The 25,169-nt window shown below is 38.4% G+C and overlaps 2 protein-coding genes across 2 annotated transcripts; both read left to right on the top strand.

Moving 5' to 3' along the window:
- Nucleotides 1–3,227: 3,227 nt before the first annotated feature.
- PCDHB4 (protocadherin beta 4) lies at nt 3,228–7,861 on the top strand. Its single transcript, XM_008015611.3, has one exon. The coding sequence runs from the start codon at nt 4,649–4,651 to the stop codon at nt 7,034–7,036; it is 2,388 nt and encodes a 795-aa protein (XP_008013802.3). The 5' UTR covers nt 3,228–4,648; the 3' UTR covers nt 7,037–7,861.
- Nucleotides 7,862–18,101: 10,240 nt separating this feature from the next.
- PCDHB5 (protocadherin beta 5) lies at nt 18,102–24,262 on the top strand. Its single transcript, XM_038007037.2, has one exon. The coding sequence runs from the start codon at nt 18,469–18,471 to the stop codon at nt 20,854–20,856; it is 2,388 nt and encodes a 795-aa protein (XP_037862965.2). The 5' UTR covers nt 18,102–18,468; the 3' UTR covers nt 20,857–24,262.
- The last annotated feature ends 907 nt before the right edge of the window (nt 24,263–25,169 follow it).

Genomic DNA, 25,169 nt, shown 5'->3' with positions numbered 1-25,169 from the left:
GTAAATTTTACATTAGCCAACCTTCCAAACTTAAACCTGTAAGATATTTTTAAAGTCACACTCACTGAAATGTAAATGTAGGATGGAGATACTTGAATAATTAGAGTTGACTTGAGAAATTTGTGATGGAATCTAAGATAATTTCTAATAATTTTTTCTAGAATAAAAATAGTATTTGTGTTAATATATCAAAATACTCAAATATGTGATACATAACTTAGAATACATCTTTAAAATCAGAAAATGTGGGCTGGGCGCGGTGGCTCATGTCTGTGATACCAGCACTTTGGGAGGCCGAGGTCAGCGGATCACGAGGTCAAGAAATCGAGACCATCCTGGTTAACATGGTGAAACCCCGTCTCTACTAAAAATACAAAATATATATATATATTTGCTGGGCATGGTGGCGGGCACCTGTAGTCCCAGCTACTCAGGAGGCTGAGGCAGGAGAATGGTGTGAACCTGGGAGGCAGAGCTTACAGTGAGCCGAGATCGCGCCACTGCACTCCAGCCTGGGCGACAGAGCGAGACTCCATCTCAAAAAAAAAAAAAAAATATATATATATATATATACACACACACACACACACACACACATATTAGAAAGTGTGGGCTTTTCAACTTTGTTCCTTTTTTCCCAAGATTGTATTCTGGGTCCCTTGCATTTTCATGTGAATGTTAGGGTCAGTTTACCAATTTCTGCAAAAAAGCCAGCTGAAATTTTGATAGGGATTGCAATAAATCTGTAGAGCAATTTGAAAGGTACCAATATTTTAACAATCTTAAGTCTTTCAATCTATGAACACTTTTCATTTACTTAGATCTTCTTTAATTTCTTTCAATGATGTTTTGCAGTGTTCAGTGTTCAGTTCTCCCACTTCTTTTGTTAAGTTTATTCCTTAGCATTTTATTCCTTTTGATGATATCTATTATAAATTGAATTGTTTTCTTGATCTCATTTTTGGTTTGTTCAATGCTACTGTATAGAAATACAATTGATTTCCGCATAGTGATCTTGTATCCTGCAACCCTGCGGAACTCAATTATTTATTTTAGTAGTTTTTGGTTTTATTTTTTTGAGCCGGAGTCTCACTCTGTCACCCAGGTTGGAGTGCAGTGGCACAATCATGGCTCACTGAAGCCTCAATCTCCCAGGCTCAAGCAATCCTCCCACCTCAGCCTCCCAAGTAGCTGGGACTACCAGTGCATGCCACCACTGGTATACTTTTTTTTGTTTTTTTTTTGAGAGACAAGATCTTGCTGTGTTGCTCAGGCTGGTCTCAAACTCCTGGGCTCAAGTGATCCTCCTGCTTGGCCTCCCAAAGTGCTGCCATTTACAGGCATGAGCTGCCATGCCCGGCCTAAAATTTCTTTAAAATGATTTTTATCTTTTTTCAGTGATAAGGTTCCTGCCTATATTTTACCAGAAAGCAACTAGTTTCCTGCGTATCCCTCTATTTTATCTTTCTTTGTATATTTAAAATGAAAAAAATTAAATATCATGCTTCAGATATGGCAACCAATTATGTAAATAGTCATATGAATCCTTCAGAATGGATAATACAGCTTTTCTGACTGGGACGAAATAGTTTTCAGGTGTTCATTCTTTATATCATTAGCTTATCTTATATAATTAGCTTATCCTCCATTCAGGTATAATAGATCTTTCTTTTCTCATAAATATGGCAGTTTAGGGAAATAAACTATGGCATAATATGCTAGGCCATTCTTCTAGGCCACCCTTCTTGATTGTAACTTTAAACTCTTTATCAGAACCTAAACAACTTTTCAAAAGATCTATACTTTTTTTTCCCCAATATTTAAGGCTATAAGTAATTCATTATGTCACTCTTAATTTTTTCACCTGATTAATGATTGCAGCAAAAATGTTGAGTATTAGTTTTCCTTCCAATGTGTAAGTTGTATAAACATCTCTCTCTACTGGTAACTAACTGTCTCTAAAGGGAGACAAATAATTTTTAAGTTTCTAATAATAATTGAAAACTTGAATATAAATATATTTCATACCATGTACCCAAGGCAAGGCTGAAGTTGGGATCTAAATTATCTAAAAAGTTGTTCACCTCTCCAGCTCTACTTAGGCATATAAAAGAATGGTTTCTGGAGTCACATGGTAACAGTTTAAATCCTGGCTCTGCCATTTCACACGCTGTATGACTTCTGACAGATTATTTAAACTCTGTGTGCCATAATTCTTAATCTTTAAAAATGTGGCTCATAAGACTGCCCACCTCATAGGGTTGTTGGGGTGATAAAATGAGTCAATATGTGTAAAATGCTTAGAATAACATCTGGTGTATAGTGGTCACATATGTTAATGTTATTGAGATTTCATTTACTTTTGGATTGCAAAAGGAACTGAAAAGACCCAATTCTTATTCTACGTCAACAGGTAGGAATAAGTAAACAAAATATGGTTTGAATTTTGTCCTGAATGCATTAAATTGAATCTAACTAAAATCTGGTTACTATATTAGAAACAATTTTCTCTTTGGTTTGCCCAGGAGATTTGTTTTCCAGTTATGTCTAAAATAATATTCTTTCTTTTTATTCTTTTCAGTGTGTATTTTTATTGTTTTTCATTTAATAGTGATGCATAGTGTATCTTTTCTGATTTATTTATTTATTTATTTATTTATTTATTTTATTATTTATTTTTTTTTTTTTGAGACGGAGTCTTGCTCTGCCGCCCGGGCTGGAGTGCAGTGGCCGGATCTCAGCTCACTGCAAGCTCCGCCTCCCGGATTTACGCCATTCTCCTGCCTCAGCCTCCCGAGTAGCTGGGACTACAGGCGCCCGCCACCTCGCCCGGCTATTTTTTTGTGTTTTTTAGTAGAGACGGGGTTTCACTGTGTTAGCCAGGATGGTCTACAGGCTTGAGCCACCGCGCCCGGCCTTCTGATTTACTTTAAATGTGAAAGAAAATTCTAAGATGTTAATATTATTACCGCCATTGATATATCCCTTATAGTAATTAATGGAAATATAATCAAAGTAAATTGAGTTATATAATGCTTAGCATGTATTATATTCTCAAAATTCTGTATTCAATTTCAGACACGTTCATGGCTGAATATATGATCTGACAATAATCTACTTATATAGATAAAAACATCATTTGAGTGGATTAATTTATTAATTCAACCGGTATTTACTAAATAAAATCCATATATCCTTCAAAAATAATTTTTACTAATACTTTCTATTACTACCAGAATCTGAAATCTCAGATTTCATGCTTTAAAAATAATTCATTTAGCATGAATTATAAATTATCATTATATGAGTTGGATAATTAAAATAACAAGATATTTAAGGGGAGAAAATCTTATATGTAGCAAGATAAGTGGTGCTCCATTCAATATATTAATTGCAACCAATAAATTGGTTAACTGTGTCTCAGTGGTACCATTCTTTCTTATTGTTGGAGAGTAATCACAGTAGCTGCATGCTGTGGTGGGATCCATTTTATATACACGTCTCTTTACTTGACCATGTCTGAGTAGAGACAGCCTAAGTCACCCTTTGGTCACAGAATAAAATATTTTAAATCAGTGCTTCTTGTTTCCCCCAAAATTAGCTGGTCAAGGAATAAGATATCTGGGATACAAAAGGTGAGTGTGGTAACAGGCAAACTCATTATAAAATATAGATTACATCTATCTCACTAAATAAGTTCAGCTTAAAACCTTTATCTTCACAAAATTCTGTGACTGTGACTCACTTTTGTCTTGACATTATCCATATAATAGTCATGTAGAATAATCAAGTCCTGTCACCCTCTGAGCTTCAGTTTCAGTTTCCTTATCTTTTATTTCCTTTTTAGTTATAAGAATCTGTGATTCTAATAGTATTTGCCTTACTCCTAGGTTCAGTGTAGGTTCACACCGTAAATTACTTGGTACAAAATAAGATACCTGTTTATTCACCTGTATTACTATTTGCACATTAAAGTAGGAAAATAGAACCTATCTTTTCAAAGTAGTCCCCCTTTAGACCATGTATAGAGAGCATCTTAAACTTTTGCATCATCACAAAGTTCTCACATTCTTAAAAAGAATATATGTAACTATTATGAATTGAATTGGAAGTGTATAAAAATTTGTCTCCTGTGGTTGGATTATGTAAAGAAATGGAGTTCTTTGAAGTTTCACTGATAAGGGTGTGGGGAGACTGAGATATCTTCTTGATTTGTGCTCATGATTATTCTGGTTCATGCACTGTAAAGAAATAACCTTTTAAATTATGCAGTTTAATGTAATAACAAAGTTTGTAAAAATTCTGTACAGTTAAAAATGGCTTTCATTTGAAAACTTCCCAAATACGCTGTCTCGAAGTTGTTAATTTCTCAATCAAGACGCAGGGTGGCGCTGCAGGCTAAGTTGTGAATAAAGAGTCCTAAAAAGCTCGCGTATTCTTTTGTGTCGCTTAGACGCAATAAAAAACACACGGAAGAAACGTTGCAAGCAGTGCAGGTTTATCAACGGCTTGGGGCAGCGATATACTAAACAAATTTAATATTAAAAGCAACTGTGTGATAATTCCTCCAAGCAAGATTTTAGAATTGAATGTCTAAAGTCTTGTTGTGGTTGCTGAAGGGATTGGATATAAGGACCTGGACTCCAACATGAAGAAGCTAGGGAGAATTCATCCAAACAGGCAAGTGTTGGCCTTTATTTTGATGGTGTTCTTGTCTCAGGTTCACCTCGAGACTATTCGTTATTCTGTGTTGGAGGAAACAGAGAGCGGCTCCTTTGTAGCTCATCTGACCAAGGATCTGGGCCTGGGAATTACGGAACTGGCCGCCCGGTCAGCCAGGGTGGTGTCTGACGATGACAAGCAGCGTTTGCAGCTGGATCGTCAGACTGGAGCTTTGTTTCTGAGGGAGAAACTAGACCGGGAAGAGCTCTGTGGTCCTATTGAACCGTGTATACTGCATTTCCAAGTGTTCCTGGAAATGCCCGTGCAATTTTTTCAAGGAGAATTATTGATCCAGGACATAAATGATCACTCTCCAGTATTCCCTTTAAGGGAAGTGCTCTTGAAAATACCAGAAAATAGTCAGCCGGGGACTCTATTTCCGTTGCTAATAGCTGAGGATTTGGATGTGGGCAGCAATGGTCTCCAAAAATACACAATCAGCCCCAATTCTCATTTTCACATTCTCACTCGAAATCATAGTGAGGGCAAGAAATACCCAGATTTGGTGCAGGACAAACCACTGGATCGAGAGGAGCAACCTGAGTTCAGCTTAACCCTTGTGGCGCTGGATGGTGGGTCTCCACCTAGGTCTGGCACTGTCATGGTTCGAATCCTGATCATGGACATCAATGACAATGCTCCTGAGTTTGTGCACACTCCATATGGGGTGCAGGTCCTGGAAAACAGCCCCCTAGACTCTCCAATTGTTAGGGTCTTAGCTAGAGATGTAGATGCTGGAAACTTCGGGAGTGTTTCTTATGGCTTATTCCAAGCATCAGATGAAATTAAGCAAACTTTCTCAATAAATGAAGTCACGGGAGAAATACTACTGAAAAAAAAATTGGATTTCGAAAAAATTAAATCTTACCATGTAGAAATTGAGGCCACAGATGGAGGAGGCCTTTCTGGGAAAGGCACTGTAGTCATAGAAGTGGTGGATGTGAATGACAATCCCCCAGAACTTATCATATCTTCACTCACCAGCTCCATCCCAGAAAATGCTCCTGAGACGGTAGTCTCTATCTTCCGAATTCGAGATAGAGATTCCGGAGAAAATGGAAAGACGATTTGCTCTATTCCAGATAATCTACCGTTTGTTCTAAAACCAACTTTGAAGAATTTTTACACCCTGGTAACAGAGAGACCACTGGACAGAGAGACCAGAGCTGAGTACAACATCACCATCACCGTCACTGATTTGGGGACACCCAGGCTGAAAACCCAGCAGAGCATAACCGTGCAGGTCTCCGACGTCAATGACAACGCCCCCACCTTCACCCAAACCTCCTACACCCTGTTGGTCCGCGAGAACAACAGCCCCGCCCTGCACATCGGCAGTGTCAGCGCCACAGACAGAGACTCAGGTACCAACTCCCAAGTCACATACTCGCTGTTGCCGCCCCAGGACCCGCACCTGCCCCTCGCCTCCTTGGTCTCCATCAACGCGGACAACGGCCACCTGTTTGCCCTCAGGTCGCTGGACTACGAGGCCCTGCAGGAGTTCGTGTTCCGCGTGGGCGCTGCAGACCGCGGGTCCCCGGTGCTGAGCAGCGAGGCGATGGTGCGTGTGCTGGTGCTAGACGCCAACGACAACTCGCCCTTCGTGTTGCACCCGCTGCAGAACGGCTCCGCGCCCTGCACCGAGCTGGTGCCCCGGGCGGCCGAGCCGGGCTACCTGGTGACCAAGGTAGTGGCGGTGGACGGCGACTCGGGCCAGAACGCCTGGCTGTCGTACCAGCTGCTCAAGGCCAGCGAGCCCGGGCTGTTCGGCGTGTGGGCACACAATGGCGAGGTGCGCACCTCCAGGCTGCTGAGCGAGCGCGACGCGGCCAAGCACAGGCTGGTGGTGCTGGTCAAGGACAATGGCGAGCCTCCGCGCTCGGCCACTGCCACGCTGCACGTGCTCCTGGTGGACGGCTTCTCCCAGCCCTACCTGCCGCTCCCAGAGGCGGCCCCGGCCCAGGCCCAGGACGACTCGCTCACCGTCTACCTGGTGGTGGCGTTGGCCTCGGTGTCGTCGCTCTTCCTCTTGTCGGTGCTCCTGTTCGTGGCGGTGCGGCTGTGCAGGAGGAGCAGGGCGGCCTCGGTGGGTCGCTGCTCGGTGCCCGAGGGCCCCTTTCCAGGGCATCAGGTGGGCGTGAGCGGCACCGGGACCCTGTCCCAGAGCTACCAGTACGAGGTGTGTCTGACAGGAGACTCTGGGACTGGTGAGTTCAAGTTCCTGAAGCCAATATTTCCTAATCTCTTGGTCCAGGACACCGGGAGGGAAGTTAAGGAAAACCCCAACTTCAGGAATAGCTTTGTATTCAGTTAAGTGTTGTATTTAGTTTAGTGAACCGTTTATTAGTTTTGTCAAACTTCCCATTGCAATGCCTTTATTTTAAAAAATTGTCTAGTTATCTAAATATTTATATCACAATTTCAAACCTACGCATGTCCCTGATAGAGCTAAATTTGTCCCTTTTTTATTGCTATTAATTGCACTTAACATTTTTAGTTATACTGGATATTGAGCACGGGTTTTCTCTATATTTGATCTATTGATGATTAATCTTTCTGTAACCATAAATTACTCAATTAGGATAAAAATAAATTATATTTTAATGAAATCCTTAAATTAACATCTTTTTAATGGAACATTTAAATGAATATATGAACTCTTGAATTTCTCAATATTCGTTGTGCCTGTCTTTACCATGTAACTTAATGTTTGCAAGGCCAGAGTGTTTGAAATTTTTGTATTTAACTTTATAATTGCCTTGTCCTTCCTGGTTGACTATACTAGGCTAAGCCCTCTTAATAGCCATGAGTATAAAATTTAGTATACTCGTTTTTCACAAATTGTATATAAACATGCATTTCATTACATTAGTAACACACTAAAATTGTGGTCCTTTTCTTCTCGTGACCACCATACGTCTAGTGATTATTTTGTTTATTTGGGTGCTACTTACCTAGCACATTGTAATGATCCATAAATGCTAATATTAAATTTTGTCAAAATAACTTATTTATAAATAATTATTAAAGAGAAAAATCTCATATAATTTGCCATAACCTTTCAATAAATAAAACTGTTAAATCACGGCCTGGTATCATCTTTAAAAAAAAAAAAAAAAAAACCCAGAATCTGAAATAAGCCCCAAATTTCTCCCCAAAATCAAGACTCTTGAGAGCATCATAGGTCTCCTTGTGCTCCCTTTTACTCCCTATAAATAGAAATCCAAGTATACTTTAATATGTATATATTTTTTGGTTTTCCTACAGCTTCTCCCCATCTTTCAAAAGAATCAGGAAATTTCTTCTGCACCTTGGCTATTCTGTTTAAATCTGGTAATCAGTTGATCTCAGGTTTTTCACTGTACATTACTTTGCAGATATGGACAGTCTTTACAAAAATAATTTTTAAATGCTTAATTATTTTTGTTTGTTCTTTAATGTAAACTTCAGTTATTTTGAATTAATTTAACTTCTCCATTATGCCAAAGTTGCATTGCATGAAATAAATATTATTTTGTCCTTGTATAGACTGGAACAGTAATAAATTTATCTGAATTTAAATTGTTTTATGCTGTGATCAGTAAGTCCAGTAAACCAGGTAAAGTTGTATGGATATAACTATAGGACACCTTTATTTTACTTTTGGCAGAATATGAGCAATTGAAGAACTTGCTTTATAATCTAGCACTTTTTTTAAATCTCAAGTATCATCCTACTGGAGTTAAATTACTTGCACTTTTCTGTGAATTACTCTTTTTTTCTAAACATGTAATGAAATAAAAAGGAAAATTGACCAAGTTATTCTTGAAACATATTTTTTTAGCATTTATTCAATTTAAAAATCAAAGTGAAGAAGAGATAAAAGTGAGAATAGAATATAACATACAAATATATGACATAAATATGGTAGCCAACTTTAATGTCTCCTTCCATTTATTATTAGCTATTTAAATGAAATAGCTTTGAGGCCAGGCGTGGTGGCTAATGCCTATAATCCCAGCAGTTTGGGAGGCAGGGGGATCGCCTGAGGCCAGGAGTTCAAGACCAGCCTGGGCAAAATGGCGAAACCCCGTCTCTAAAAAAACCACAAAAATTAACTAGGTGTGGTGGTGCACACCTGTAATCCCAGCTAGAGGAGTGGTTGAAGCAGGAGAATTCCTTGAACCCAGGAGGTGGAGGTTGTGGTGAGCCGCACCTCCAGCCACAGAGATCATACCACTGCACTCCAGCCTGGGCGACAGAGTGAGACTCGGTCTCAAAAAAAAAAAAAAAAAAAAAAAAGGAATGAAATAGCTTTTATTTATGACAAGTAAGAAATCTGGTTGCAGTTTTCACCAACTATATATTGACATGATGAAAGTCCAAAATCTTTTTTTGTTGTTGTTTATGCAGGGTAAGTCCAATTTATATAATCACCCAAATGAGACTGTTCAAATAAACACCCCAAACCCACATCATCCTTGGATGTATTCATAAAGCATGAATTATTTCTTACCACCTAGGGGCTACTACCAGAGTTTGGTGTAGTATAGATCAACATTTAACAACTCAATTATTAGAATTTAGTTGTAAACATGATCCAAATAACTTTCACAACATGCATACCTTATGAAAATAGGCCAGTTCTCTTGTCACAGAATAAAATTAGAGAATGGAGGCCAAGAATCTTGATAATAACACCCATTCTAACAGGTATTTTCTCAAATTATTATATATGCATCTTTTACAGTTCCTCTGCTATTGTTATTTTTAGGCACAGCATATAGTGAATTTAACACACGCTGTTTTGGAGACAGAAATTCTGAAGGCATTGTAGCCCATCTCAATTTAGAATCCCCTCTCCTTGGCTGGGTATGGTGGCTCATGCCTGTAATCCCAGCAGTTTGGGAGGCCAAGTGGGGAGGATCACTTGAGGCCAGGAGTTTGAGACCAGCGATCTCTGCTCACTGCAAGCTCCACCTCCCGGATTCACGCCACTCCCCTGCCTCAGCGTCCCAAGTAGCTGGGACTACAGGCACCTGCCACCGTGCCCGGCTATTTTTTTTTTTTAACTAGGGATGGGGTTTCACCGTGTCAGCCAGGATGGTCTCGATCTCCTGACCTCGTGATCCGCCCGCCTCGGCCTCCCAAAGTGCTAGGATTAGGGGCGTGAGCCACCGCGCCTGGCCGAGAACCCTGTTTCAGCAACCACAACAAAAAGTTAGCTGGTCATGGACACATCTGTAGTCCCAGCTACTTGGGAGGCTGAGGCAGGAAGATCACCTGAGCCTAAGAGTTTGAGGCTGTAGTGAGCTACGATCATGCCACTGCACTCCAGCCTGGGAGACCCAGCAAGACCCTGTCTCAAAACTAAACAAAACAAAACAAAAACAAAATCATCCCCTCTTCTTTTACTATCAAAAGTTACAAAATATATTTTAAATAGTCTAAGGTTAAAGCTTATGCATATATTTGGTGAAATTCTGCTTCCAGAGTAGATGGATTATCTAGCAGCAGAAAGCAACTCTAAAAATTTGTTAAAATGTAAAATTATCTGTTTGAAGTAACTGAAAACAGATAATATAATAAGATCTGAATGGGCCAAGATTCCTGAGAAGGAAAATTCTTGGAGGTGAAAACTGATTCCTGATAGGAGTTTTACCCTGAGGAAATATGCTAAGTCTGAGAACAAACAAAAAACTTTCATCAGAGACAGAGTAACTTGGGGTCCACTGGAAGATTCAAGTTCATGGCCAAATTCTCCCCTCAGGACACTTGTCAAACTCAGGGAAGCCCAGGGAAAAAAACTAAAAACCTAATTGGAAAATTTCTGAAAAGCAAAGTGAACTTTTAATAGTCTTGTTACAGAAACATTAGAGCTTAGGACCTGCCATGGGAAGGGACTGTGGAGAATATACCAAGTTCTCAGCTGAAAATTCTGGAGAGCTGGAACCTTGACAAAACCCAGTGCCTGTTTCAGTTGAGATGATTTGTTTAGACAGAACTCTATCAAGTTAACAGAGGAAAAGGTGAACTCTTGTTGGAGGAAGATAGTATCTTTTTTTTTTTTTGAGACGGAGTCTCGCTCTGTCGCCCAGGCTGGAGTGCAGTGGCTGGATCTCAGCTCACTGCAAGCTCCGCCTCCCGGGTTCACGCCATTCTCCTGCCTCAGCCTCCGGAGTAGCTGGGACTACAGGCGTCCGCCACCTCGCCCGGTTAGTTTTTTGTATTTTTTTTAGTAGAGACGGGGTTTCACCGTGTTAGCCAGGATGGTCTCCATCTCCTGACCTCGTGATCCTCCCGTCTTGGCCTCCCAAAGTGCTGGGATTACAGGCTTGAGCCACCGCGCCCGGCCAGAAGATAGTATCTTAACCTTGGATAGCTTTTTATGTAAATATTCAGCATTCAATAAAAAATTCCTAGATACACACACCAAAAACTGGATAACATGAATAAAACCAAAAGAACAAAAACAGACAATAAAAATTACCCATAGATGATTCAGATATTAAAATTAACTGAATGATGTTAAAATAAGTAAGACTAATATGTTAAAAATAAAGAACAATAGAGAAAATAAAGAGATAATTTCACTGGAGAATTGAACTTTAAAAGTGGAAGTTAGTTCTAGAACTGAAAAATTATATTATCTGAAATTAAAACTATTTAAATAGTTTAATGTCATAGTCATTAAAGAATACAGGATTAGTGGATGCAAGTCAATTCAATATTAACATCCAAATGTAAGCACAAAGAATAAAATAATAAAAAATACAGAAAAGAACATTAGTGATATATGGAATGTAATTTTTAAAAATGCTAACATACTAAAAGAGACAACAAGAATGAGGAATAAGCAATATTTGAAGAGATAATGATAAAGAATTTTCCAAAGTTGGTGAAAATCCTTAATATTTCAAGATATTCAAGAAATAAATAATAACAGGCTAAATAAAAACAAAGCCCACTTAGGCAAATCATAGGAGAGCTTCTCAAGACCAAAGTCAAAGAGATAATTTTAAAACCAATCATATAAGAAATAATACATTCCTGTTAAAGGAACATCAGTAAAATGGAGAGTTGACTTTTCAACATGAATCAGGAAATCAAAAGACAAAGGAATGACATCTTTAAAGTCCTGAAAGAAAATTACTACCAGGCTAGAATTCTATTGCCAGCAAACATATCCTTAAAAAATGAATGCAGTTTTCAGACAAAAATTAAGAATTAACGACAGTCATACCTGCATGAAAAGAAATACTTTTTTTTGTTTTTTTTTTTGAGACAGAGTCTCACTCTGTTGCCCAGACTGGAGTGCAGTGGCACAATCTCGGCTCACTGCAATCTCCACCTCCTGGGTTCCAGCTATTCTCCCCATCTCAGCCTCCTGAGTAGCTGGGATTACAGACATGTGCCGCCACACCTGGCCAATTTTTCTATTTTTAGTAGAGACAGGGTTTCACCATGTTAGCCCGGCTGGTCTTAAACTCCTGACCTCAAGGGATCTGCCTACCTTGGCCTCTGAAGGTGTTGGGATTATAGGTATGAGCTACTGCATCTGGCCAAGAAATACTTTTAATGAAATGCATTAGGCAGAAGGAAAACAATCCAAAAGAAATCACAGAATTGCAGGAATAAATGAAGAGCAATAAGAAAGGTCAATGTAAATGAATGTTGATTGAATATTGATTATACAAGGCAATAATATTAACACTAATTTCTTAAAGGATTTAAATTATATGTAAAATTTAAATTTATAACAATAATGTAAAAGGCAAAGGTATAAATAGAGTTAAAAAGTGTTAAGGCTGGCCGGGCGCGGTGGCTCAAGCCTGTAATCCCAGCACTTTGGGAGGCCGAGACGGGCGGATCACGAGGTCAGGAGATCGAGACCATCCTGGCTAACCCGGTGAAACCCCGTCTCTACTAAAAAATACAAAAAACTAGCCGGGCGAGGTGGTGGGCGCCTGTAGTCCCGGCTACTCGGGAGGCTGAGGCAGGAGAATGGCGTGAACCCGGGAGGCGGAGCTTGCAGTGAGCTGAGATCCGGCCACTGCACTCCAGCCTGGGCGACAGAGCAAGACTCCGTCTCAAAAAAAAAAAAAAAAAAAAAAAAAAGTGTTAAGGCTGTAAGCATTATCATGCAAGTAGTAAAATTAATAATGTGTGTTAGATTTTTATATATTGAAGATGCATGCTGTAATTTCTTGGATAACCCTCAAAGTAATAAAACAGTAATTGAAGGAAGAAAAATTAAAAATATTTGAATAATCCAAAAGAAAAATTAAACTTTAGTGACAAATAGAAAAATAATTAGATGGAAGTATGAATGGAAAGAGATCAGATATTATATTAATTTTATTTGGATTAAATAATCCAATTAAACAACAAAAATTGTCAGACTAAAGAAAAACTCAACTCTGTGCTATCAAATAAGTGTGTGTGTGTGAACACAGAAAGAGTGAAGATTTAAAGAATTGGATAAGGTATATAGTTATATAAACACTAGCCAAAATAAATCTAGGTAGGTATACTTACATAAGACAAAAGAGACTTTAAGGAAAGATACATTACTAGAGATAAAGAGAAGTTTTAGAGGTAAATATACCAGAAATATGTTAGTTTTAAGCCTGAATACATCCCAATTAGATGACTACAAAATATATAAAGTTGACAGAATACAAAGTAGACAAACCCAGTTACACTGGGAGATTTAATACAACTCTCTCAATTCCTATTAGAATAAGAAGAAAAAACACACACATACAAAAAATATTGAAGATCCGAACCACACAAACATCATATTCAAATAAATTGACATACATAGCAAACTGGAGCATACATATTCTTCTTACATGCTTGTGGGATATATAAAAATTGTTCATGTTCTTTGTCATGAATGAAGCCTCAAATATTTAAAAAAGAATTGAGGCCGGGCACAGTGGCTCACACCTGTAATCCCAGCAGTTCAGGAGGCAGAGACGGGCGGATCACGATGTCAGGAATTTGAAACCAGCCTGGTCGACATGGTGAAACCCCGTCTCTACTAAAAATACAAAAAATTAGCCCGGCGTGATGGTGGGCGCCTGTAGTCCCAGCTACTCGGGAGGCTGAGGCAGGAGAATGGCGTGAACCCGGGAGGCAGAGCTTGCAGTGAGCGGAGATCGCGCCACTGCCCTCCAGCCTGGGCGACAGAGCGAGACTCTGTCTCAAAAAAAAAAAAAAAAAAAACAACGAAACAAACAAACAAAAAAAACCTACCAACCTGCAGACATTTAAAATATAAAAAGGAAATATTATGAACAATTTTATGCCAACAAACTTGACAATTTATGTAAAACAGAAACCATCCTTTAAAAACAGGACAAAATTAAGATCTGATTAGTCATATCTATTATATTAATGGAAGTTGTTCATTAAAAACCTTCCCACTCTAATTCACAGAAGTGAATTCTCCCAAATACTTATGTCAAAATTATCACTAATTTGTACAAACTCCTTCAGAGAGTAGAAAAATAGACAACATTTTCCAAATCATTTGGGTGCCAGCATAAATCTGAACAGGTTATAACATTCAAACCTGAATAGGATATTATAAGAAATAAAAATTACCAACTATTCTTTTTTATAAATATATATGGAAAATTCATTTTAAAAAATATTAGCAAATAAAAATTTAAAATGTATAAAAGAGAAATAATAATTGGAAAATGGATTTTATTTTAGGAATACAGAGGCAGTTCAATATTTGAAAATTGATCATTGTAATTTACCATATTAAAAGATAAAGAAAAAACATGATTATTTCAACAGATACAGGAAAAAATCATGTAATAAAATTCAACACACAGTAGTGGTAAAATTATTAACAAACTAAAATCAAAGGGAACTTTCAGGATGACTTTAAAAACCTACAGGAAACATCATTAATGATAAATTTTCAAAAACTTGCCCCTGGAGATCAAGAATGAAACAAGGATACCTGTCTTTTCTTCTCCAATTTAGTATTCTATCACAGGTCCTAAACAGCGGAATAAAGCAAAGAAGGAATAAAAGGCACTCTGGTTCGAAGGGAAAAAATAAAAATGTCTTTTTAAGTAGACATGATTGTATACATTGAAAGCCATGAAGAATCTACAGGCTACTGGAATTAACAAATGAAGTTAACAGTGCCACTGGATACAAGGTCAACATACAAACATGAGTTCTATTTCTATATAGCAACAAAAAAGTGAAAAATTTAAATATTATGCACAATAATTTCAAAAATAGCAGCTATTTATAAACAAATCTAGTTGGATATTTATAAGACTTCTACATTGAACACTAAAGTATTGGGAAAACTTAAAGAAGATCTAAATGATTACGGGAGTATACAATGTTCACTAGTTGGAAGACTCAGTGTTGGGAGTATGTCAGCTCTCCCTTAGTCATTCTATAGATTCAATAAAATCTTAAACAAAATTTCAGCAGCTTTCTTTGTGAAAATTAATGAGCTGAATGTTAAGTTTATTTGAAAATACAAAAACAATAATAACCAAAGGAACTTTGATGAAAAGGAACCAAACTAGAGATACTACACCAAAGTCATGATCCATAGAAGAAAGAGTTAATAAGTTGGACTTCATTAAAATTAAAACTTTCTGCTCTGCAAAAGATACTATGAAGAGAATGAAAAGACAAGACATAAACTAGGAGAAAATATTTGCAAAAGACATATCTGATAAAGGACTGTTATTCAAAATACGCAAAGAATGACTGAAACTCAGCAACAAGAACCCAGTTTAAAAATGAGCCAAAGACCTTAACAGACACCTCACCAAAGAAGATATGCAGGTGGCAAATAAACAAATGAAAAGATTCTCCATATCGTATATTAACAGGGAAATGTAAATTAAAATAACAGTGAAATACGACTACACACCTATTGGAATGACCAAACTCCAGGATACTAACAGTGCCAAATGCTGGTAATGAGAGCAACAGGAGCTCTCTTTCATTGCTGGTGGGAATGCAAAATGGTACAGACACTTTGGAAGACAATTTGGTAGCTTGATGCAAAACAAAATATACTCTTACCATGTTATCCAGCACTCATGTTCCTTAGTATTTTCCCAAAGGAGTTGAAAATTTATGTTCACACAAAAACCTGCAGAGGGATATTTATAGCAGTTTCATTCATAATTGCCAAAACTTGGAAGCAACCAAAATGTCGGTTAGTAGGTGAATGGATAAACAAACTGCAGTTCATTCAACCTGTAGAATATTATTCAGCATCAAAAAGAAATGAGCTACCAACCCATGAAAAGACATTGAGGAAATCTAAATGGATATTACTAAGTGAAAGAAGCCAATCTGAAAAGACTACATACTGTATGATTTCAACTACATGGTGCTCTAGGAAAAGCAACACTGTGGAGAGAGTAAAAAAATCCATTTACGTTGGGTTCTAGGGGAGGGAGGGAGGTATAAATAAGTGTAGCACAGGGGATTTTTAGGGCAGTGAAACTACTTTGTATGACACTATAAAGGTGAATACACATCATTTTTAATTTGTCCAAAGCCATAGAATATACAGCACCAAGAGTGAGCCCTAATGTAAACTATGGACTCCAGGTTATAATGACATGCCAATGTAGATTCATCAGCTGTAGCAAATGAACCACTCTGGTGGAGGATGTTGATAATGGGTGAGGCTGTGTTTGTGTGGGGACAGGGGTATATATGAAATCTCCATACTTTACTCTCATTTTTGCTGTGAACCTAAAACCATTCTAAAAATTAAAGTCTACTTTTAAAAAACTGGAGAACTTACTTCATAGATAACAAAACTCATGGTAAAGCTATAATAATTAACACAATGAGTTATTATAGGATAAACAAGATTGAATAAAACATCTTCAGAGCTATGGTTACCTAATTTATAACAAACACGACATTTCAAAAACAATGGAAAATGGATTGTTTTTTAAATAGATGGTGCAAAGGTTTAAGGCATTCAGACACTTATATTTTAAAACTTTTGACTCCAACCTCATTCACTTGAAAAGTTAATTTCAGGTTGATTATAGCTCTAAATGTGAAAAGTGGAATAATTAATCTTCCAAAATACATCATATAAGAATATTTTCATGACCTTGGAGTATGTGAACATTTAAATAGAACACAAAAAATGCTAATCGTAAATGAAAAATTATTGACAAATCTGACTAAAGTGAAGAAATTGTATTCATCAAAGACACATAATAGACTTGAAATATAAACCATAGAGTGGGAAAAGATATTTGCAATACATATATCTGAAAAAGGACTTATACCCAGAATATATGAGAAACTTCTGCAGATCAATAAGCAAACAGGCAAATGCCTCCCCCCAAAAAAGTAAAAAGGTTTGTGTAAGCCCTTCACAGGATTGTATCCTAATGGCCAATAAACAGGAAAATGTGCTCAAATTGTTTAATCACTGGGGAAAATGCTAACTAAAATTACAATATGAGATCTCCAAACACTAACTAGAGTGGTTTAAAATGGAAAAGATAGCATCAAATGTTGACAAGAATGTGGAGCAACTGGAACTCTCATACTTTGCTGGTATTAGTACAACTACTTGAGAAAACTTTCCGATTATCTGCTAAAGCAACATATATGTGCACACCTTAATGCACAGCAATCCAGCTCCTTTGAAAATATTCAACATAAACACATACATGTAGTCACCAAAAGACTAGTACAAGGATGTTTATACCAGTACTACCCAAAATAGTTTAAACTTGGGAAAAAAACAACGTTCATCAACTGGAGAATGAATAAACAAATCATAGTATATTCATACAACAGAATAATAAAAAGCAATGAGAATAAAACAAATAAGAACAAGATGCCACAGATCAATTTGACAAACATAATATTGAGGAGAAGAAGCCAGACACATGAGAGTAACAATCTATAACTCCATTTGTATAAAGTTAAAAAAAAAAAAAAAAACCTATGACAACAGAAGTCAGGACAGTGCTTATCTTTCGGGGAGAGGGCAGTAACCAGACAATAGCAGGTGAGGACTTGGGTTTGGGTAGTATTTTAAATTTAGGTTCTACTTATAGGAGTGTGTTCACTTTGCAAAATTCATTGAGTTGTACACCTATCATTTGTGCCATTTTCTGGGTGTTACTGGTGTTTACTTCAAAGTAAAAGTAATTTTTCTTAAACTTTAAATCTCTATAGCTATTCATGATCACTTATTTAATATAATCAAATAAGAAACACCAAATAAAGTATATTTGTGTACTCAAGGGTATTTTTATGGAGATTAATATATAATTTTAGTTTTTTCTCAAAAGTATTCTCTCACTGAAAATTAACTCCACAACGTTTATTTAGAACTTTCAGTAACTAAGAGCTGGAGATACCATCGGGAAAGCTTATGTGACAAAAGGGTATGGATACACGTCAGGGTTAGAATTTAGGATGAAATGGCAAATACTATATGCAATAGTAAATTAGGACGCCTGGTGGCGCTGCAGGCTAAGAGTGTGGATAGTGGGCTCTACGGATAACTCAGGCGCCATTAAGCTGAGAAATCCAAAGCCTGAATGCTTCCTAAAAGAAGGACGCATTTTAGGTAAGATCTAGTGGCTAGATCTTCAGAGTGGGCGTCGTTCTTGTGGAAATCGGTTAAGAAAGATCGGAATCGCGGTTATTTAAGCAAATCATCTGGGTGGATTGTATACAGAGTTAAAGAAACTGCGCCTTCTGGACCGGGTCTGAACAATGGAGACTGCGCTAGCAAAAACGCCACAGAAAAGGCAAGTTATGTTTCTTGCTATACTGTTGCTTTTGTGGGAGGCTGGCTCTGAGGCAGTTAGGTATTCCATACCAGAAGAAACAGAAAGTGGCTATTCTGTGGCCAACCTGGCAAAAGACCTTGGTCTTAGGGTGGGGGAACTGGCCACTCGGAGCGCGCGAATCCATTACAAAGGAGACAAAGAGCTCTTGCAGCTTGATATAAAGACCGGCAATTTGCTTCTATATGAAAAACTAGACCGGGAGGTGATGTGCGGGACAACAGAACCCTGTATATTGCATTTCCAACTCTTACTAGAAAACCCAGTGCAGTTTTTTCAAACTGATCTGCAGCTCACAGATATAAATGACCATTCCCCAGAGTTCCCAGAGAGGGAAATGCTGCTAAAAATCCCAGAAAGCACCCAGCCAGGGACTGTGTTTCCTTTAAAAATAGCCCAGGACTTTGACATAGGTAGCAACACTGTTCAGAACTACACAATCAGCACAAATTCCCACTTTCATGTTGCTACTCATAATCGCGGAGATGGCAGAAAATACCCAGAGCTGGTGCTGGACAAAGCTCTGGACCGGGAGGAGCGGCCTGAGCTCAGCTTAACGCTCACTGCACTGGATGGTGGTGCTCCGCCCAGGTCTGGGACCACCACAGTTCGCATTGTCGTCTTGGACAATAATGACAACGCCCCTGAATTTTTGCAATCACTCTATGAGGTACAGGTGCCCGAGAACAGCCCCCTTAACTCCTTAGTTGTCGCTGTCTCCGCCCGAGATTTAGATGCAGGAGCGTACGGAAGTGTAGCCTATGCTCTATTCCAAGGCGATGAAGTTACTCAACCCTTTGTAATAGACGAAAAAACAGGAGAAATTCGCCTGAAAAGGGCATTGGATTTCGAGGCAATTCCATATTATAACGTGGAAATTGTAGCCACAGATGGTGGGGGCCTTTCAGGAAAATGCACTGTGGCTATAGAAGTGGTGGATGTGAATGACAACGCCCCTGAACTCACCATGTCGACGCTCTCCAGCCCTACCCCAGAAAATGCCCCAGAAACTATAGTTGCTGTTTTCAGTGTTTCTGATCCAGACTCCGGGGACAACGGTAGGATGATTTGTTCCATTCAGAATGATCTCCCCTTTCTTTTGAAGCCCACATTAAAAAACTTTTACACCCTAGTGACACAGAGAACACTGGACAGAGAGAGCCAAGCCGAGTACAACATCACTATCACCGTCACCGACTTGGGGACACCCAGGCTGAAAACCGAGTACAACATAACCGTGCTGGTTTCCGACGTCAATGACAACGCCCCCGCCTTCACCCAAACCTCCTACACCCTCTTCGTCCGCGAGAACAACAGCCCCGCCCTGCACATCGGCAGTGTCAGCGCCACAGACAGAGACTCAGGCACCAACGCCCTGGTCACCTACTCGCTACTGCCGCCCCAGGACCCTCACATGCCCCTCGTCTCCCTGGTCTCCATCAACGCAGACAACGGCCACCTGTTCGCCCTCCGGTCGCTGGACTACGAGGCCTTGCAGGAGTTCGAGTTCCGCGTGGGCGCCGCAGACCGCGGCTCCCCGGAGCTGAGCAGCGAGGCGCTAGTGCGCGTGCTGGTGTTGGACGCCAACGACAACTCGCCCTTCGTGCTGTACCCGCTGCAGAATGGCTCCGCGCCCTGCACCGAGCTGGTGCCCCGGGCGGCCGAGCCGGGCTACCTGGTGACCAAGGTGGTGGCGGTGGACGGCGACTCGGGCCAGAACGCCTGGCTGTCCTACCAGTTGCTCAAGGCCACTGAGCCCGGGCTGTTCGGCGTGTGGGCACACAATGGCGAGGTGCGCACCTCCAGGCTGCTGAGCGAGCGCGACGCGGCCAAGCACAGGCTGGTGGTGCTGGTCAAAGACAATGGCGAGCCTCCGCGCTCTGCCACCGCCACGCTGCACGTGCTCCTGGTGGACGGCTTCTCCCAGCCCTACCTGCCGCTCCCGGAGGCGGCCCCGGCCAAGGCCGAGGCCGACTCGCTCACCGTCTACCTGGTGGTGGCATTGGCCTCGGTGTCGTCGCTCTTCCTCTTGTCGGTGCTCCTGTTCGTGGCGGTGCGGCTGTGCAGGAGGAGCAGGGAGGCCTTAGTGGGTCGCTGCTCGGTGCCCGAGGGCCCCTTTCCAGGGCATCTGGTGGACGTAAGCGGCACCGGGACCCTGTCCCAGAGCTACCAGTACGAGGTGTGTCTGACTGGAGACTCAGGGACCGGCGAGTTCAAATTCCTGAAGCCTATTATTCCTAACCTTTTGCCCCAGAGCGCTGGTGAAGAAATAGGGAAAACTGCCGCCTTCCGGAATAACTTTGGATTAAATTAGAGATCTCGTTATAACACATTGTTTTCTGCCATTTATCCCAAACTTTTTCAGATCTAGAATTCGAGAGTGTCATGGACAAAAATTTCACCTTGAGATTTAGCTTTTATTTCCCTTTTTAATGGATTTGTCTGCTGAACTTTATTCTGTCCAAGTATTGAAAACTCAATTTTATTTCATTGCATTTATTTACATAGGGTCATTCCAAATCCATGCATGTTGTTGATTTTCCTGAGATATTTTTCTCTTCTTGTTGGTACTTGTTGTGATAAACCATCTTAATAAAATCAAATATTAATTTTATTTTCTATATATTCTATCCATTCTATTTCATGACACTCTTAAGTATTATATATTTGATGCTAAAATGCAAAAATTAAAAATGTTTCAAATCATTTTATTTTAATTATTTAAAACAAAGACAAATACATACATATGCTAACAAATATGTGAAAAAATGTGTAAAAGGCAGCAATCTTCTATTTACTCTTTTTTGCAGCCCTGATTCCTATTAGCAAACTTTTTAAAAACAGTTTAGTTGAATTATTACTTACATGAAGAAAAGTGAACAAATCCTTTATGTTCAACTCAATATATATTCACAAAGTAACATATTTAGTACCAGCAACTTGAAGAGAAAATGAAACATCACTGGCACCCCAGGTGCCACACAAATTACTCCTTACAATCACTGCTAGCCCAAGTATGGCAAATATGCTGACTTCCTATACTATAATTTACATAAACAGAGTAATAGAGTATGAACTGCTTGTGTCTGGCTTTTTTCACTCAGCATTATGTTTATGAAATTTATCCATAATACAGCTTTTAAGTTTAGTCCTTTCATTCTCATTGCTGTATAATATTCCACTGTATGAATATACTACAATTTATTTTCTATCCTTTAGATCAGTATTTGGGATAGGGCAAAGTTTGGCTGTTACGAATTATACTGCTATAACCATTATTTTAACATGCCTTTTGGCAACCTGTATACGCAGTTTTGTTGGGTATATGCCTAGAAGTGGAATTCTTGCCCATCTTGTAAGTACATGTTTACTTTTAGTAGACATTTCCCAATAGTCTTCCAGTGGTTGCACTAATTTACACTGCTATCCCCAGTATCTGGATGTACAAATTTTTCCACATTTCTGCCAACAAACTAGTATTGTCTATTTTTTCATTTTATCCCATTGGCAAGCACTTTATACATTTTTAAAAGCTCTTCTTATATTTACTTTCTTATCACTAAGGAATATGTTTGTAACTGTTATGAGCTGAACTGTGTTCCCAAATCCCCTCAAATTCATACGTTGAAACCCTAACTCCCACTACCTCAGAATGTGACTATATTTAAAGATAGGCCTTTAAAAAAAGAGGTAATCACATTAAAATGGGTCATCAGGGCAGATCTTAATCCGATATAACTGCTGTACTTATAAGACGAGGAGATTAGAACATAAAGAGATGCCAGACATGTGAACACACAGAGGGATGCTTATGTGAAGACACTAGAAGAAGATAGCCATCTACAAGCCAAAGAGAGAGGCCTCCAAATGAAACCAACCCTGCCAACACTTTGATCTTGGACTTCTAGATTCCAGAACTGTGAGGAAAGAAATGTCTGTTGTTTAAGCCACCCAGTCTGTGGTATTTGTTACAGCACCCCTCGCAAACTAATGTAGTAACTTTCACAAACTTTAGACAATTTCCTATTAAGATTGCTGAGTAACTAGCACACTTAAAACAACTTCAATCTTTTGTTTTTCAGATAAAGCTATATTACCATTTTTGGGTACTTCTCTGGTCAAACTGAAACCTCTCTTTATTGTTCCAGTAATAACAGTTTCATTAGATTTTTATATGGAAAAAAAGTATCATTCTTATTCTTCCTTTTATATCTGTTTCTCTCTTACACTTTCCAACCTCTCTCAGTTAACTTCTACTTTTACATTTTACATTTTTACAACCATAGCTAAGAATTACTTGTCTTATCTATAGATATATTTTAGAACATGAAGATAATATTTAAAATTTACTTTTCATGACTATATAAATTATGAATGCCCTGCAGTTCCAAATTACCAAGAACACACCGCATCAGAACAAAGTTGGGTTTATTGACTTGTTGCAATGAAGGAGACTGCTCACAGTAGGAAACAGGGGCCACTTTAGTAACAGAGTCTTACAAAGGAGTTATAGGATTTGGTCTTCTGTTAGGTGTTTTTAACAGAGATTCAACAAGTACAGGTTAGCTCTGGATTGGATGCTTTCAGAAAATTGGGGTAATTCTGTATTATTTTAATGAATTTCACTTAGGAAGTGGGAAAAACACTGAAATTAAATCTGTTATTGGTAAATAAGCAGCATTCGCTCATACTAGCAAGGAAAAAGAGCTTTTTTGTTTTTTCTTTTTTGTTTTAGACATTGTCTCCTCAAGCATGAAGTCTTGCTCCATCAGGGTTACAAGGTTATTTTCTGGTCTTGGTGTTGTATGAAATTGTTTGCATTCAATAGGAGAAGATTATGGCCGACCTATGAGTGTCAGAACAGTTCCAGGTTGTTGGGCTGATTATCTTCTCAAAATATTGTTCATTGCTGAGCCATATTACTTACTGAAACCTCTAAGTAGTCTGGGATTACTTAGGGATATAAGTAATCTTAGATCTGAGATTACTTCATTTCTACTATTATTTTCTTAAGAGTGTATCCCTAAGTTTAATCTTGTTATTCCCATCTGAGATTTGTGCTTGTCCATTATTAAATATTCTTAATGAAAATTTTAAAAAACAAAAAAACAGAAAAGATATTGAATATTCTTAGTTATTTTTCTGTTCCTTATATTTCCTTTATTTTACATTTTTAGCTTTTCTTCTATGTCCTGATGTCTCTCACTTTATTTTTTAGTGATAGGGACTATCTTTCCTGCTCTTTGGATCCAATGTTGTGCTTCCTGTACCATTGAAAACAGTATGTTCCTAAAATCAAGACCAAATAGATTCATCATTTTAGACTCCATTAGTTGGCTTTACCATATTTTCAAAATCTCAATCAATAATTCACTTTACCATATTTCCTAACCTGAAGCCCTCTAGCTTTCTGCTTCCATCTGGACTAAATGATCTCTAAGTCTGTACAAAACTGTCATCTTGTCTTCATACCTCTCCTGGTTGAGTCAGATCACTTGTTTCCCTTTTTATTCCCTCTCTTTGCTACAATATATCCTGAAATGTCTTCCTAAGGGAGGGTTCACAAAAAAACAACTTTCTGCATCGCTGCCAGTCTGAAAATGCATTTAGTTTTCCTTCATATTTAATTGATTATTTTGTCAGATACAGAATTATTGCTTGGAAATTTAAAATCATTAATATATTGATTATTGATTTATAATTTTTTATTAAAAATTTTATGCCAGTGTGATTCTTGATTTTTTATACCCCCATCTCTCTCTCTCTCTCTCTCTCTTTCCATATTTCTGTAGAGAAAAGAATTTTTTGTGTCTCCTTCCCTCAGAATTTTCTCTCTTCTTTTTAGATGTCTTGAATTTCATAATAGTATTATAATTTTTTCATTCATTTTGCTGAACACTCAATGTACTTGTGTATTCTAACAATTTATACCTTTTTATCTCTGGGATTACTTCATTTCTATTATTATTATTATTATTATTATTATTATTATTATTATTATTTTGAGACAGATCTCACTTTGTCGCCCAGGCTGGAGTGCAGTGGTGCAATCTGCAATCTTGCTCACTGCAACCTCTGCATCCTGGGTTCAAACGATTTTCCCGACTCAGCCTCCTGAGTAGGTAGGACTATAGGTGCACACCACCACATCCAGCTAATTTTTTTTTTTTGATTTTTTTTTTTTTTTTTCAAATAGAGTTGGGGTTTCACCATATTGGCTAGGCTGGTCTCGAACTCGTGGCCTTAAGTGTTCTACCTGCATCAGCCTCCCAAAGTGCTGGGATTACAGGTGTGAGCCACTGTACCTGGCCCATTTCTACTATCATTTTCTTAATAGTTGTATCCCTAAGTTTAATCTTGTTATTTCCTTCTGAAACTTATGCTTGTCAGATATTGAATATTCTCAATTATTTCTCTGTTTCTTATATTCTCTTTTATTTTACATCTTTAGCTTTTCTTCTATGTTCTGAAGTCTCTCACTTTATTTTTGAGTATTTCTAATGAAATTTTAGTCTTAGTGGCATATTCAAGTTTCTACAAACTTTGTTATTAAACATTATTATATATTATGTACTATTATTACTACTACATACTTTCGGCGTACTTGGCTATTTTCTGAATGCTTTA

This window comes from Chlorocebus sabaeus, chromosome 23, assembly GCF_047675955.1.
Source record: "Chlorocebus sabaeus isolate Y175 chromosome 23, mChlSab1.0.hap1, whole genome shotgun sequence".
Taxonomy (NCBI): domain Eukaryota; kingdom Metazoa; phylum Chordata; class Mammalia; order Primates; family Cercopithecidae; genus Chlorocebus; species Chlorocebus sabaeus.
This window is presented reverse-complemented; position numbering and strand designations above follow the sequence as displayed.

Excerpts from the sequence above, each read along its gene's own strand:
- PCDHB4 (XM_008015611.3), top strand. The coding sequence starts at position 4,649 with ATGAAGAAGCTAGGGAGAATTCATCCAAACAGGCAAGTGTTGGCCTTT.
- PCDHB5 (XM_038007037.2), top strand. The coding sequence starts at position 18,469 with ATGGAGACTGCGCTAGCAAAAACGCCACAGAAAAGGCAAGTTATGTTT.